We start from the raw sequence: 17,336 nt of genomic DNA on the forward strand, positions 1-17,336 counted from the left end.
TAAGCAAAAAACAAGCATGGTAACAGGATTTCCCATCTCCTGAGTTTATCAGGGAATCCTGCAATCATGCCCTTCATGGTTTTGTTGAATCTCTCAACTAAACCATTTGTGCCTAATATGGGGTAGTGAATTTATAATCACTCCAAAGTGCTTTAACATAACCAGACATGAGGTTACTCTGTCTGATAGCACCTCCTTAGGGAAACCCACTCTGGTGAATACACTCAAGCGGGCCTGGCAACTGCAGGAACAGTGACAGTCCTAAGGGGAATAGCTTCAGGGTACCTAGTGGCATGATCCATTACCACTAGTATGAATCTGTTCCCTGATACTTTGGGGGGGCCACCTGTCTTGCCACTGGCTTGACAGGTGACTCAGGAGCTGCAAAACTCCTTCACCTTCTGGGACATACCTGGCAAGTAGACGTGAGGTACCAACCTACTCCAAATATTGGTCAGGCCAAGATGGCCCAGCTAAGGTGGATGTAATGAGCCACAGTGAGCAGGAACTCTATACATCTGAGGCACTACCACTCGCCTAGTGGCACCAGGCTTGGGGTCTCTGGTCTCAGTAACAGGAGGCCCTCCTCCCAATAGGTTTTGTGGGAGTCCCTGACATCTCCCTTTTCCTGGTCAGCAGCTGCTGCCTCAGGTACTCTGCCCCTGGCTTAGCTCTTCCCTAGAATGTCCCCCTGTGTAAGGCCCAGGCTCCTCATGCTCAGTTCCCTTAAAGGGCTGACAGATCATCCTCCCTGAAGAGAGGGGGCCTGAGCTTCTGGCTGCTTAGAAGCTGGCTTACCAGACTTCTTGCATTTTCTCTTGGAGGACTGGTCCATTAGTCCAGGCTCCAGCACCTCTTTCTCACCCAGGGCTTTGCACTGTGCTCTAGTTTTTTAACACACCCGTTCAGGAATAACCAGCATAGTTGCATAGGTCTTTCTTTCAACCTCAGCCCATGCTGCGGAACTCCAGATCATTTCATAGCAGACAGGCTACAGGAACTGCAGAGGATACCCCTACCTCCTTTTGGCCATTAGCCCCTCCCCACTCTAAGGACACCATTGCCATTGGATGTACCTTAGCTTGGTTGTCAACATTGATGACTGAAGGTGTCACCAGTCTGAAAAACTGATATCCCCAGAACAGTATCTGTCACCATAGAGACACTTGCACCTGTATCCCACAGTGCTTCAACTCCGAGCCCATTTATGAGGCTGTTGTCTGTACTTCTCCAGATTACTGGGCCAGACAGCCAGGGCAGCGACATCCACCCCACCTTCAGAGACTAAAGTTGCTTCTGTGAGCTCTCTGACATGGTCAGGGCCCACCGAGGATCTAATCTGGAGACTTACCACTGCAGCCGGTGCTGCAGGTGCACTGGGGGATTCATTTTGGGACAGACAGGGTCTGCAGTTCAGTGCCCATTGGCTTTGCAATTGTTTCACCAAGCTTTCTTGGGATCCCAGTTCTTACCCTGGTGCCCACCCTTGCTCTGAGTTTTGTCTTGGGGACCACCCTCCTGAACAGGTTTTGGGGGCCTTCAAAAGACTTTGTTTTTATCTTTAGACTGCTGTCCATCTTTCCCCTGGGAGGTGAGAGGGGTGGGAGGGAGAGGTTTGGGGCTCATCAACCCTTTTCTTTTGTCTTGGAGACCTAGTCTTCACCCAGTGGTCTGCCTTCTTTCCCAATTCTTGGGGAGGAATTGGACTAACAGGTACTGATGCCTTTTTTCAGAAACACAGTTTAACAGATGCTCTTTCATAATAAAATTATTAAGCTCCCCCATAGTCTTGCACCAGGTTCAACCAGCTACCCAGTGTTTTGACTGAGAAGTCAACAAAATCTACCCAGGATTGACAAGACATTTCCCTAGTCTTGACCCAGTGGCCTGCCTTCTTTCCCAATTCTTGGAAAGCATTTGGACCTAGGTCTACCAGGCACTGATGCAATTTTTCAGAAACACTTAATGAACAAGTAATTTATCTTTGGTAACGATATATCTGGTAGAGACATTCTAGTTGCAGATTCCGTATCTTAGAATTTCCCCCAGGCATCAGACTGAATCTGGAGATTTGTCTTCGAGGTGTACCCTTGCACGCCATCAGGTGGCATAGGTCGAATCCGCGTGCATCACTGATGTTGCGGTCGTAATGATGACGTTGCGGTCGTAAATAGGCACTACCCTGGCGTACTAATATCAGTTGCTTATCACAACTTTCCACACCAGTAGCACGCAGACATGAACACTGAGAATGGTGTGCCAGAACTAGGGCCCTGAACAAGGAATCTCTGTCCGTAGAAATCAGTTTGCAGTGCGGGGAGGATGGGTTGGTAAGTAATCTGCAACTAGAATATGTCTCTACCAGATAAATCGTTACAGAAGGTAAGTAACTTGTTCATCTGGTACAGACTTTTAGTTGCAGATTCTTTACCTTCTCACCAAAATCCAGGATAGAGGCTGAAACATCGGTATCATAGCCTGAATATCCTGAACTCGCTTTTTGGGAGGATAAGCCCAAATATGCACTGTGTCCAGAACACCTCGGATAAAGGGGAGCGTTTGAGAGGGAGTCATGTGTGACTTTGGCACATTTAAAGTGAACCCGTGGCCACTAAAGGGGTGAAAAGCGGACTGTGCTGGGCTAGGGGCTGCTGTGAGACCAATGGACCGAGCCGTAGCCTGGGACTCCTTAAAACACTTGAGTGCTAAGTCCAGTCCACTTTGTCTCCTAAGAGGCAGGTGCCATCGAGGGCATGTCCATAAGACATTGTTGGACATCTCTCGAAAAGCCAGATGCCCTCAACCAGGCATGGAGCCTTAAGGCCACCATTGACGCATCCAATCACCCAGTGAGTTGGTCGTGTCCAGCCCACAACGGATCGTGAACCTGGCCGCATCCCTGCCATCAGCAACAGCTTGGGAGATGATGTCTGGGGAATGGTGTAGAAGCCCAAGGGGCATGTGGTGTTCAAGGACTGCAATGCCAGACTGGAGGGAGAGAACATCATCTTCCCAAGCTGACCCAGTCTTTTTGATTCCCTAACCAGGGTTGTGGATAGGAATGCTCCAGATGAGGAAGAAGCCTGGATAACAAGGCTCTCAGGCGTAGGGTGTTGAGACAGGAATGTAGGGTCGTTTGGCACACGCCGATGGCGGCAGGATACTGTCCTATTCACCGAAGCCCCTGTGCTGGGCCCAGACCAGTGAGGGCTTCATTGAAGGGTAAAAGGGGTTCCGAAGTGGAAGCCCCAGGATGAAGCACCCGAGTCAGGAGGTTAATCTTCAGGCGTCCTGCTGATCACCACAGAATAAGACACTCCCTCGGCCGTAGCCACGGTAGGGAAAGCATGCCAGCATACAGAGAAGTTTCCAGACCACTAGCCTCGCCCAATTCCTGGGCCCAGCCTAATTCAGGGTTGTCTAGCTGGTATTCCAGGGGGTCCAGCGACCCCTCCAAACCTTCCCAGTATCCATACCCATTATAAAAAGGGTCAAAATCCAACCTGCGGTGAGAGACCCCATCGAAGACAAATCTGGCATTGAACAACGCAGTTGCAGGTTGTCTGGGATCAGGATTGGGTCCATGTCCCTTGTGGGCCCACCTGGCATCAGGAGCGCCGACGTCTTTGCCAGCGCCGGAGAAGGTAATGTTGGCATGACTGGCATCAGCACAGATCTGATAACGGATACAGAGGGGCCCTCAGTGGCTGGAGACAAAGCCAGTGGCATGGAACCTGGGGGGCCCCTCATCGGATCCCCTGAACCTAAAGGTGCCACGGGGGGTCGGTGTGCCTAAAGATGAATCGCTTGGCCTCATAAAACTCCTTCAGCTGGGCAGGGGTGGCTATGGCTCCCATAAAGTTGGGGAGGCATGGAGCAATCCCAGAAGCAGGCTCCAGGGGTGGAGGCCTAGAGCATCAACGCTCTTCAGCCGAGCGACGGGGTGAAGTAGAAGAACGTTTGACCCTCTTTGATGACTTCTTTTTATGACCAGAGTGTCCAGAAGATTTTGAATGGGACGACGAAGAGTGGTAGTGACTCTGTGAGCGGTCTTGTGACCTTCCTCACGAACAAGACCAGGAATGATGCAGAATCGAGTGCCGGCCCTCCATGAACTTCAGGGACCTCTCTCTCAAAGCCTTTGGGGGTCATGGCCTGGCACTCAGAGCACGACTTCGGGTCGTGGTCGCACTCCAGATACAACAAGCACACGAGGTGCTGATCTGTCACCAACATCATTTGGTGACAGGAGTCACATGGTTTGAACCCGGTCTTCTGTGGCATTCCTTGGCACACCAAAAAGTAAAAAAAAGTACGACAAAAAGGTCGAAGCTAGGCAAAAAAAAATTAAGGGCATCTCTCTCCGGATCTGCACGTGGCGCGGAAAGAAAAGAACTGACGTCCGCTCGCTGGAGTGGTGCCTACATACGACTGACATCACGACGACCGCGTTGCCAACGATGCACACAGCGTCAACCAATGCCACCAGATGCCGCGCAAGGGTACTGCTTGAAGAAAAATCTCCAGATCCAGTCTGACATCTGGGGGAAATTCTAAGGATCCAGTCTCACGCCTCCAGGAAATTCTAAGGTAAGGAATCTGCAACTAGAATCTCCATCAGATGGATGCTCTTTCATTATAAGATTATAAAGCCCATCATAGTGTTGCACCTAGTTCCCTTTCAACCAACCACCCAGTGTTTTCACTGATAAGTCAACAAAATCTACCCAGGATTGACAAGAGGTTTTCCTGGTCTACCTGAACCTGTTCCTGTACTCATCAATTGTGAGTCCTTAGCCCTCAGTCAGGGTATCCTTCATGTGGTCACAGGACTCAGCATCTGCTCCAGTCAGTGTCAGGAGTCTATCCCTACACTTTCTTGAGAACAGCTCCCAGAGTAGAGAGCTGCAATACGTATGGCTGAGTTACCTCATGGCACATTCCCTCTCAAAGGCTGTGAACCATTTGGTGATCTCATCACCCTCTTCTAAATATTAGGGAACAATCCCTCTGGGGATCTTAGAGTCAAAAGCTTCTTTTTTCTCCCCATTTAAAACTTTGCTGCCACCATAGGTGGGTCCGAGGCCCATCTCAGCTATTTCTTTTTAAATAGCCATAAGTCTAGCCTTTAATTCAATCCTCTTTGCTAGTTTCTGAAAATCAGCATCTTCACTGTCTCCTTCTCCTGTGGTACTATCAGAGGTGCTCCCAGTGGGGTTACTATCACTGGAGTTGTAGAGGGAGTTATCATGCTCATCCACCTCCTCCTCCTCCTGAGGGTTTTTTTTTTTTTTTTACTTACCATGGCTCTATCATTTTCTGCAACCAACTGCTGCAGATGGGCTTTTGAGGACTTAGACCCCACAGCAAGTACCATGCTTGGCAGAGAGACTTAAGTTAGGCCAACTAAAGGTTTTGGTAAGGGCCCAGGTGGAGCTCTTGGGATGAACCTGCTGCCTCAGTCATGGCTTTAGAGATATTGGGACCTTATTAGAAACAAACTTCTAAGTACACTAACTAAAGTATTTTTAACAGTTTGGACTGGGAAACTAAACACAAGGTCCTAATAGTAATTTTTAAACAATTTTGAAGAATCAAAAATAGGAAAAAAGTATCACCTATTAACCGAGTGGTAGCGCAAATGTAAAGACTTATACACCACCGCCGTGCCCCCAAAGTAGGAAGCTGGCTCTTTATAAGGTATATCAAAATTAGATAACCTTGCAAAGAGTCCAGGGGTTTCATACTTGTGAAGAGGGGCTTGCTCTAGCAATCCCAAGGTGTTCTCTTAGGGGGTACTGTGGTCGAGCAGCCTTAGGCTTATCAAAGAGGAGTGTTAGTCATCTGCAAATACACACACAGTCAATAAATGAGACAACTCAATAAGGAGATCCACACCAATTTACATAACAAAACAAGTATCTTTATATATGTTTTGGCACCAGAATCATCATGATCAGGTAAGCACTTTTTGCAAAATAAATATTTTAGACGAGTCGTGCAATTCTTGAAAGGTGCAATGTTATCCCATGGAGGAAAAACAAAACCCAATAAACAGGTATGGTACAGAGGATTACAGGATCAATAACCTGGGCTACGGTTGGGTATTGGGCAATAGTCAAGACCACACCAACAGATCACAACAGGCAGCACTGGGGCAGCCGGGTGCAGAGGTGTAGTACAGAATTAGATGACAAATGTTAGTCAATGGGGATTGGTCCAGTAGGAAAGAGGCTGCAAATTAGGACTGGGAGTTCAGCCAATGTGAGCCACCAAATGGGCTCAATTCTTACAATGCTCGGGGACATAGGGACACCAGTGGTCCTCTTCTCCTCAGTCCAAGGCGTCTGGGAGCAGAGAGCTTTTCGACTGTTGGGTGCCTGTCACCGGTGGTGGTCAAGGGGGCCACTAGAAACAAACTACAAGCGTGGGCTGAGGGACCAGTCTGGAGGAAATAGCAAGTGGGCTCAGTCTCACGAGCCTGGGGGACACAGACACCACTGGTCCTCTTCTCCTTGGTCTGGGAAATCTGTGTGTAGAAGTACAGTGGACCGTCAGGGTTCCGTCACCAGAGGTGGCTGCAGATGAGGAGGGCCTGCACAAAGAGGCTGAAGGCGTTTGGGTGAAGGTCACAGTGGGAGGACCCACAGTGGCCTTGGTTTCTGGAGAGACTGGGGACCACGCTGGCAGAGTTGGACCACTTCAACTCAGACTAGGGGGCATGGGTGCACTTGTGCTGTGCAGCGTCGGATTTCGGCGACTGGGGCCCTCTTTAGTGCTTATTGGGTGCCTGCAAAGATGCAGGGAAGCTGCTCTGTGGGAGTTCGTTGTGCTGGAGTGAAGGCTAGCAATCTTTGCGGGCTTTTGGAAGTTTAAGCAGCTGCAGAACAAGGTGTCTTCCCCGCAATTGCCAAAGTCAGCAGGCAGGCTGCCAGGGTTGGCGCTGAGTCTGTCACGGATCTTCAGTTCTTGCCATTTGAGTCTCTGGAGTGTCCTCCTTCGAGTCACCAGGATCTCATTTCCTGACGCCAGGGGCTTGCATAAGCAGTTAGGGGAGTGCAGGGTCGTAGCCAATGGGATACTCACCCCTGGGGTCACTACACCCCCCTTTACGACCACTTTCTGTGGTAAGTGGCCATAACTCTGTCCCAGAGTTCCTATTTCTGCAAATACGAAGATGGCAGATTTTTACATGTATCCACATCAGGCAGCTCCTCTTAGGGTTGGGACTGACCTGAGGGGTGGACAGGGGTGTAAGGGGAGGATAGGGGGGGTATAGCGGTGGGGTGGTTTGGCATTTCTCTGTTGAGTGATGGCAGATCTGCATACCAAGGGTTGTGGGCTTCTTTGAAGCTCCCTGTCTTGGAATGCACATTTTCAGGTTATCCTGTTGGGAGGGGTGTGCAAACACCCCTGCCAGAGCAGCCCTTTTTCGTGTTCACCTGAGAGCAAAGGGCTTCACCCACTGGGGGGTCAGAAACTCATCTGGTAGAGGCAAACGTGTTGAAACTAGTCAGTCTGCACACCGGTAGTTGGTAGGTTTTCATGGGGCTCCTCCAAGGTGCCCTCTGGATGTAAGTAGTGATACAGCCATCACTGGAATCAATGAGGGTTTATTAACAAGAGATGTTTAATACCAAACACCCTATTTTCAGTGAAGCCATCAGGTAGCTCTGGAACTCATACTGACCAGTGCCCGGCACAGGTACTTAAAATTGCTTCCCTGTTCACTCACTATGTCTAAGAATTGACAAATGCATAGCAGGAAAATGTCTGCTTGTGCAGATATGTTCTCACATGTAATATAATGTACCCTTCTTTACAGCAGTACAGCCCGCCATAGGGGTGACTTTTGTATATTGCAGGCAGTGTTAGGCGACATGGTGCACCGGCTGTGTGCTATGTTTTTACCTGTAGCTGCACCAAGACACACAGCCTGCAGTGGCAGGCTATCTGTGTTAGGTGCAGGGTCCCTGAAAGTGGCACAATACATACTGCAACCCTTGTGGACCCCCACTTTGGTGCCCATGCCCTAGGTTCCAGGGGTATCATTTACTAGGGACGTACAGGAGTGCCAAAGGTGTGGCCATCTGGAGAACAACTGTACATTTTTAGTGAAACATCTGGCACTGGGGACCTGGTTAGAAGGAATCCAGGGATTTTTCAGTCAAAATTGCAGGCAAAATGTGAGCTGTCCACATTAAAAGGTGGCACTTACCCTACACAACCCCCATCCCCAACCTAGGAGAATGAAACTGACCTTTTCTAAGAGAGTCTTCTTCTAAGTGGAAAAACCTGGAAAGGCCATCTGCTTTTGCACAGTCAGTCCCAGGTCTGTGTTTCAATGAAAAGTCCATTCCCTGTTGGGAGATGGACCACCTCACCAGTTTGGGGGGTTTCACCTTTCTTTTGCATCAGCCATCTGTGGTCTGTATAAACAAGGAAGTGAGAACCAAACCGGTAGGATATCAACTTCTTCGGGAACCAAACCACAGCAAAGGCTTCCTTCTCAATGGCACTCCAACACTGCTCTCTGGGGAGTAACCTCCTGCTAATCAAATCAACAGACTGGTAATGGCCATCGTTACTGCTCTTGGATAGGGCTGCTCTTAACCCATGTCCAGAGGCATCTGTCTGCATTATGAACTGCTTGGAATAATCTAGAGCTTTTAGAGTAGGTGCTTCCTTTAAAGTGATAAATGCCTTTTGACAGCTGTCTAGTTTACTTTCTTTGGCATCGCTTTGGAGTTCAATCTGTTAGGGGTGCCACAATGCTGCCATACACCTTCACAGTGGGCAAAAGAGAGAGAGCAGGGGCATGCACATCTACATCAGCGGGAAGGAGGGTAGGGACAGCAAGCTATGTCTAGAGGCTAAACAGGAGGGCAATGATAGGCACAGAATTGGGTAACGGAGGGCAGGAGGAGTGGGCAGGGATATCAAGCTAAATGGAGGACAGTAGCAGCACATCAGATCGTGCAGGGCATGAGGGAGGGGGCTGGTGCATGGGCTCAAACAACAGACGGTAGGAGGTGGATGGGGTAGCAATCTAACTATTTCAGGTCAGGCTGGAAGGGAAGTGGCAGAACAACAGTCACACAGGGCGGTAATGAGGGAGCAGGGGCATGGACTTGGACAATGGAAGGAAAGGAGGGGGTGCTCTCGCAATGCATAGCTAATTACCCCAACAATTACATCAGCCATGACAAATTCTATGGCATTACTGATATTATCATTGCAACATTTCCAATAATATTGATGAGAAAAGGGAGCATAGCAGGGGCACGTGTTATAGTTACTTGAAATAACCAACTATAACAGCTGAATTTCCATGGTTTTCTGCATGTAATTTCAGAACCTAACTAGAACGACCCTGTAACCTTTTTTCAGTGAATTTCTAAGGGTTTATAAATGCTAATTCCCAACTATAACACCCCTGTAACCTTTGTTTTTTTCAGTGAAAAAACACACACACACACTTCTGTGCTTCAGGACGAGATAAATGTAAATAACTTAAACATGTATTAGTTTACCACAATATATTGTACAAGCTTGGTCCAATTCATTGTTGGCCCAAAAATCTTCCACAGGATTTTGATTCTTATACTGAAAAATGTACGTAGGAAAAGTGATGTTCTGCCACTACTCTAGAATTTATTCCGTCACTAAATTCATAGCAAACACTCTAAATGGTTACATTTGAAATGCAGATATGTAGAGTGGAATCGAGAAGCGGAACAAAATGCAAACAACATTTTAGAAGAGCCTTTAAAATTAGTTTTATTTGTCAGAACTTTACAAGTTGCCTATAGAGGCATCATACAAGCAGAACTCTGTTGCAAAACTGAAACAGTTCGCCTCAAGTCCCTCCCAAAAATAAAAAGAACAAAGCAAGGGTTCAGAACACTCAAGAGCTGCTCGCAATAATCTCCATTTACAAATAATAACATCCGGCATAATACAAATCTCCTTCATACAATCAATAAAAAAGTCAACTTTTACAAAAGAAAGACACTCAGTCTGAATTGCATGAGAACATGTTCCAAAAACCTTAACTTACTATTCGGTGTGAACCACTAGAACAGACGCTTTGAACCAAAATACTAAAAGGGAGAAATAGTACAGGTTGCTTGCTGTAGAGTCATCTAATGGTGGTCCTAAGCCCCCCACGGTCAGATCCTTGGTGGGCACAGCATCAGCAGATCAAAGGGACAGAGCACACTTCAATGCAGAAAAGGAGTCAAGATTGAAGCCTGGTACACTCTGTGCCTCACATGACCAGATCCCACCGCTTTTCACACTTGCCCTCTTCACTTTGGTCTCACCTATCTTGGTTCAGAAGGGCTTGCAGGCAGTGTCAGGAGAAAGAGGATCTTTAGAACCACCAGTAGTAGAGTAACTTGTACTTGTGGGTTCTCTCAGTTCCTCTTCCTCTATACTGAGATTTGAAAACATCTGGTTCCAATTAGGGGGCAGATAAAAGGGCCATAGATCATGGATACTACAGCCCCAGAAGGCTAACCAAAAGTGTTTTTAAGTAGGGCATCCACTGCACATTATTTTCAGAAGCCAGTAGGCATAGTCCAGAAAGATGCTTTACATATAGTATATATAGAAGCACGTCACTGGATAGTCAATGAAGCCGTGATAGTTCATACCGCAAGGGCATTTAACACTACAGTAAACAGGATTCGTTTCTGGCCCTTCAGGGAACAACCAAGTGAGCAACGAAAGCCTAATGTCAGTTTTCTGAGTAAAGGGACACCTGAGGTGATGTACAGTCTTTCCAATTTTATCGGGTTTTTGGTCAGACAAGTAAAATGTCAAAACACTCTTCACATCTAACCTAGAAATGTTTAAGTATTCAAAAAAGGAGTGCATGAAAAACTCAAACAGGACGTTTTTGGAGTGAAAGGAATTCAGAAAGGGAGTTTCATAAAAATGCAGAGTCCCTCCCTAAACCAAGACCACCTTTGTGGAACACTGCAGATGGTTTACACCATTCCAATATTCATCTCGCCAAGGTCTATGACGAAATTCACCACCTGAAAGGAGGCCCTACTTGACAAAATATTTAAAAGTCATTCCAGTGTCGCAAAATGCTTCCCAACTGCATTCAGAAAGGAGGTGAGTTCTTATAAGTCCTTAGATTGGCTAGAGAGGGCTTACAGAAAGGCACCTGGATACCCCAACTGGCAAGATAGAAGACAGCAAAAAAGGCACATGCATAAAGCAGAACATGTATTTGATGTCTTGGAAAGAACTGTTGCAACAACAGCCACTTGCTTTTAGACCAACGTTTGGCTGCATGAAGAATCCTGAAGTCAGCTTCTGAAGTCATAAATGACAAATGCAGCAGCACAGGAACCTGATAGTCAGCTGCACTGATGGCAAAGCAGGACAGATGAATCATCTCTGCAGCCTGTACCACAAATGGTGATACTCTGTGGGGAGCTGGGGGCCCCAGCAACAGGAATAGGTCAAGAGAGGGGACTTCAGCACTTGCAGAAACCTGTAGAGATGAGGAAGCATCCTTTTCAAGTGGTCTGCTCTGCCCAGCCACAGGACCATACCATTAAGCTTCTGAGGTAAAATGTTGCTATCCATTAAGCTAATGCATTTTAAGTTGAAAAAAAAGCTTGGTGAAATTCCTGCTCATGAGAGGTGTGTATTAGCCGAATGTTGGAAGTTTGACACCAAAGTAGGATAGGAGCATCTCCTTGGACTGGAAGAGCAGGGGAGGGATTCACACCGCTAGTGGTGCGGCACCTCACTAATAAACTAGAATGACTGAGAAGAAACTAAATGTGAAGTCCACATTTTCTGAAAGGCTAAGGACATGAAGAAGGCTCATAACACGTTAAAACTACGCAGAAATCAGAGAGATGCTCCACATGCAAACCTGAGGTGTTTCTGATGTGGGTGGGGCTTGTAAGACTAAATTGGAAGTTAGCAACCTGGGAAGGATGGCATAAAGCCAAATTGTTCTGTTCTAGCTTCACCCATGAAGAGCAAGATGCCAAGGATGGAGTGCATACATCTGTCCTACAGCGTATCCATTGAGAACCAAAAATAGACTGAGGATTGCAGGAGCACCTAGATCTTGCCAATAAGCTCTGGATAAAATCACCATAAGACAAGACAGCAAGGAGGCAAATGTAGAAGGAAGAAACCTCAAAAGACCACAGAGAGGAGCTAAAAGTTCTGTCTGAACATCGTATGAGCCTGGCCATCCTGGGAGACTCTCCCTGGCGTAGAACAATATAATGGAAGCATACTTTTGTGTGAGGATTCCTTTGGCTTTATTTCTTTCTATCTAGCCTGATTGTGATTGAGTCTTGCTTTGGGGTAGGGATATAGCCTTGAAAATGTCTGCAACTAGCTTAGGAAAACTGAATAATAAAACAATGACCTTGGCCCCTTCTCTTTACTGGGGATAAGTTGAAAATAAGTCAGCAACGGATTGGGTCCCAGAGGCAGCTGGACCAAAAGCCCAGGCTACATCTTTTGATGCAAGCTGGCGCAATAAAAAAGCTGCGGCCCACAAAGCAAACCTTTGCGAACCCATTTTGTATGAGAGAGGCTGGAACAAAAGAGAAAGGATAAGGCTTAATGAAAAGTTACCTAAGGGACTGAGGGCAAGTGATTCTTGGTAGTAAAGTAGATTGAGAGCAGGCTGCAGCAATGCCACCTTGGGGCACCAAGTACCATAATCCTTAGACAGTATCTTTTAGTCATTCTGCCATAACTTTCTTCAGACAATGAGTCAGCCTTTTGGTCAACTTCAGGAGCTGATACTGTGTGTTTTGCTAAGGGCTGCAGATTCCTGTGATTCAAAGTAGGTTCGTGCAAGTGTTCAACCTTCAGGCAACAGAGGTGTGTACTCAGACATGAACTCATAGGCACTTCAGATAAAGTTCTGGTTCTGTCAGAACATATCTCCTGGCTATGTTGCCTGAGAAAATAATCTTTCTACTTACCCAACGTCGCTTCTATGAAACAAGTAATGCTGAGGGTGACAGTAACCAAATATATACACATCAACGGATGGGATCCTTGTGTCTACAGAGTTGCAGTGTTGGAAAGCACTGATGACATGATCTTCCCCTCTGCCTTCTATACATACTAGTTTAAGTGAAATGACAGGGACTTTTTGGAGGTCTTTAAAGCCAGTGACGTGAGTCCCACAAACTGAAAAAATGCTGATGGACTAAGAAAGCCAGATGGACTAGAATGGGAATTTAAGTACATAGGAAGACCAAGTGAAGAGGAAGCAGCCGACATCTTGGAAAAGTTTTGGCCCGTGCTGTGTGAAAAGTAATGGTGGTTGCTATATAGAAGAGTGGGATGTAAAACTTCTATTTTAACTCCTTTTGTGGTAAGGAAAGAGTGCTCCAGTCTGGCAAGTTGCTGCTACTGGTGACCCGACAAGGAAAGAAGGCTGGACGTACCAATAAGAAAGTTACCTTCCCTTAGAACGTTAAAGTAAGTTGAGATGTAAGTGTTGGGAACTAGGTGTTCCAAGTTGGGAGCTAAAAAATACGAAATTAAATATATAACTCAAGGAAAGCAATGATAACTGTTGGTATGACATAAAGGTTATCAGTGGTGTATGGCAGAGAAGTGTTGCAGGGTTGCTTTCAGGACTGCTATTGTCAAGTTTTAAATTAAGGTTGCATCGGAAATGATGCAGTTAGTAGCAAAGCCACTAATATAGGTCTCAGTACCAAAAATATAGGTATTTCTCCAACTGTGGCACTATGTAACAAATTCAGGTTTCATATTAGAAATGCGTATATACAATCTTTAGTTCCACAAAGATAAGTGGAGTCTGAAATGCTAACACTAAGGGTCAAAATATAATTCTATTGCTCCTGCTGGACCTTCCATGTATCCGAACTACAAATTAAGAATTAACCCAGAAGGAAAAAAATCTGATGCTCTTGATACATTCTTGCTTCTGAATCTCCACCCAGCAATGAAGAAACGTCAGGCTGTGCTACGTCACTAAGGGCAAGAGCACACTGTAAATAACTCGACTGATATTACCCAACGTGTCAACAGTTTGTAGGCTCACGAGTGAAACCGTGGCAATGGCTGTATTACATATAACAGCAATGTTTGTGTAGGGCTGTACGACTTCTCAAATGGAACCTGCTCCACGTATGACTTTGCAAGCGCATGTCAGCCCTAAAACCTGCAGCAGTTGACTACCACTGCCAGGGGCCAGATATGTACAGTTGATCATGCGACGCAAGGTGGCCAAACTGCACATTCCATGCGCTGCAGCTGAAAATGTGGAGATTGCTATTGCTTCAAGTTACCGCTATAAAAATAGGGATATGCTTTATTGACCTTCTTAACATCCCTGAGTAGCAGACTGTTTTTTCATGCTCAGTGGCCAGTGATAGTACCGCTCCACGTCTGCCTCTCGTTGTTCTACATGGCAAAAATATTAATGTTTAGCTGAACCAACCACAGCACATCCTGCAATTGTGTAAAAATTGTGTCGGGGTGCCAGCTTTTCAAGATCAAAGAACAGGTGATATTGAAGGGGAATTGAAACTGCTTTGAAATTTTCACACAGGTTGCAAATATCTCTGTCCCTAAACAATGCTGGTTACAATGAGGAAATCTGGGGTATTCCTTTCAGAATTAGCATCCCCATGTGGGGTAAGAAGGACTGCGAGTAACATGCAAACGTCTATCATCACTTCAAATACAAGCCTAAAAATGTCAACTTTAAGTCAGTCTCTCTTAAATGATGCCAGGGATTTGCGTAAAATAACAGCAGAAATAAAAGCAATGCAAACGTTTGAATTAACGCCCCAAAAATTTACTTTGAAAATAAATTTAAAACCGTGTTTGTGGCTGTGTGCTTAATGTTTTCTTTTATGAAGTAGCAATATCAAATGCCTGGAACGCAGGGAAAGTTGTCTTCAATTGTACACAGTATTGAAAATATACATATCACCAGAACTCCAATGAAGCATTAATTTCAGTGAGGGTCAATCAGCAGCAACAAGAAACTCACACAGTTGCAGCATCCATTCTAAGTGCTTTTGCACTGAAGTATCGCTAGCTGTTCTTACTGGCCCTGCTGAGACCCAGCTTAGGGCGCTAATAGAGTGTATAATATGTGGGTGGAAGGTGCTGAGTTGACGTTGAAGCGCTAACTTGACACTTAATGCTTGGGCTATTTACGTCATCAACGTTGTTAACCACATACTAAGATATTCTAAACTGAGAGGTAATAAAAGATTAACAGCCAAAAAAGGCTCTGTCTTGTGTTGCACAAAAAAAGATTAAGCAGCAGTTACGGCAAGCTAGAAATGCAGAAATCAATGTGCCAACGAAACAATGGTCGCGTAATACTACTGAAACCAGTTGTGCCAAATGTAAGTGTCTTCGTTAAAGCGCCAACCTGAAATATCCACCACAAAGGACAGCTGAGTGACCATATGTGCCAGCACTATCATCTGGCCCCACGGTCGCTGACGTCACATGACAAGTCACAGAGAAAGCGCAACACCACAAGTGGTGGACTCCATCAACGAGAGGGCAGTAAGAGGTGTTTTTAACCTACGATGAAAGGGTGAAAAGAAACGGAAGAGGGTAAAGACAGTAAATTCCGAATGTAATCAACAAACCAGTGACTTGGAGCTGAAAACAGTTCGTAGGTAGAATTTGAAGCCAGTGCCCTCCAATCCTTTTACCCGCATCAGCTTGTTGATTGTAGAAAATGATTTCTGATGATTGACATTCCACATAACCAATCCCAGTGCAACCATATCCCATTAGATTATTGCCAGCACATTAAATGATACAGAAGGCAGTGTGACTTTCAAGTTAGAAATTTTAAAACTATTGTATTAGGATAAAAAAAAGCGCTGTACCACCCAAATTATGTGATTTTGCTACTTAAAACAACTTTAATGCAGTTAGTTGGTGATCATTTGTATGTACTGTGTTTCTCACAGTCCCACCGTTGCCCGCATTATAAATCCAACAATAAGTCTGTAACAAATGATTCAATTGTCCACAATATTTTTTTGCAGCCATGTACTACACAATCAACACATCTGGTTTCACTAGATGAACTGTAAATATATATTTAAGTCAAATGTACGTTAACAAGGGACTGCAGACTCAATATTTCAGAGGCAGCTATCCCGTGTTAACAAGCGCACAACCGGCCAGTCATTTCTGCATGATTAGCCTACTCTAGAGAACACTGAAAAGCAGCAGCACAAAACAATACTCCCAGTTGCGACAGTTTTCAATCCCTAATTAACGATGCTCAAAAGAAGCATAAAAATTTAGACTGCCTGGAGCAGACTGGATAGGGTGAAACCGGAGTCAACAGAAATGGCTATAGGGATTTGGTGCCATTCTTCATACATTTTATACATAACCTAGAAATATGTGCAAAAAAAAGACATTCACATTTTAGAACGCGTGTTTTTACGTTTCTTTCGTTTTTTTATATTTTTTGTTTTTTCCCTTTTCTAAAAAGGCGAGCCGGCGGTGCTGTTGCTCTGGATGTGTGTGCTGTGCCTATGTAAACAGGGTCGCCAGAAGTATGAAAACGGGATCTGCCTTGGAAACATCTTTTTAGAAGATGGTCATGGTCTGAATTAAAGCTAAGCCCAGAGAGCTATTTATAGCAGGTTTTACGACTTTCCTTTCCCTTTGTGTGGAAATCCGTAGTCTCAGTTCATATCAATGGTGTTGAAAACCCATTCTGTAAATTTCTTCAGCTTTGCAGAGGCGTTCTGCGACTCCTCCTGCAGCCGCAGGTTGTCTTCTCGCAGTTGTTGAACCTCAGCTTGGAGATTGGCTTTATCTTCCTTCTCCTGGTGAAAGGAAACATACAGAAAATGAATTGAAGAGACTACAAGAAGCTCTTCTGAACACAGTACAGACTTCATCAGCTAGAGTATTTTCCCAGAAGCTTTAATCAAATTTAAAGTAAAAACCCCTTGTCTTCTATATCTTCTAAAGAAAATCAAATCCGACTTTAAAGAGCAAATTTACAACTGCGAAGGGTCTTGTAAGGCCTAACTCATCACACAAAACGCCAAACAGAACCAGTTAGACTTTACTTAACCCATACTAAACGTTCACCCTCAACGTTTTCTCACTGCGCTGCAGTATACCAAGGCTGTGGATTCCTCTGTACAAGGAGGCCATTGCACACTCACCGAGTGAGTAGCATGTCTGATATTAGTCCGAGCCAAGACTATGGCAGGGTCTCCACACTGCCCGAAGAAAGAAAATACACAACAGGGTGGCATTAAGAATGACCTGGGACTGGGATATTTCCAACCATTCTG

The 17,336-nt window shown here is 45.6% G+C and overlaps 1 protein-coding gene across 7 annotated transcripts in view; it reads right to left on the reverse strand.

The window, feature by feature from the left end:
* Positions 1 to 9,754: 9,754 nt before the first annotated feature.
* SIPA1L1 (signal induced proliferation associated 1 like 1) overlaps positions 9,755 to 17,336 on the reverse strand; it is a 701,300-nt gene continuing 693,718 nt past the window's right edge. For all 7 annotated transcript variants that reach the window (XM_069208954.1, XM_069208957.1, XM_069208956.1 and 4 more), the window contains one exon: positions 9,755 to 16,856. In XM_069208954.1, the coding sequence (XP_069065055.1) occupies positions 16,713 to 16,856 (144 nt within the window). In that variant the 3' untranslated portion in view covers positions 9,755 to 16,712. The remainder of the gene's footprint in view (positions 16,857 to 17,336) is intronic.

Source organism: Pleurodeles waltl, chromosome 9, assembly GCF_031143425.1.
Source record: "Pleurodeles waltl isolate 20211129_DDA chromosome 9, aPleWal1.hap1.20221129, whole genome shotgun sequence".
Classification (NCBI taxonomy): domain Eukaryota; kingdom Metazoa; phylum Chordata; class Amphibia; order Caudata; family Salamandridae; genus Pleurodeles; species Pleurodeles waltl.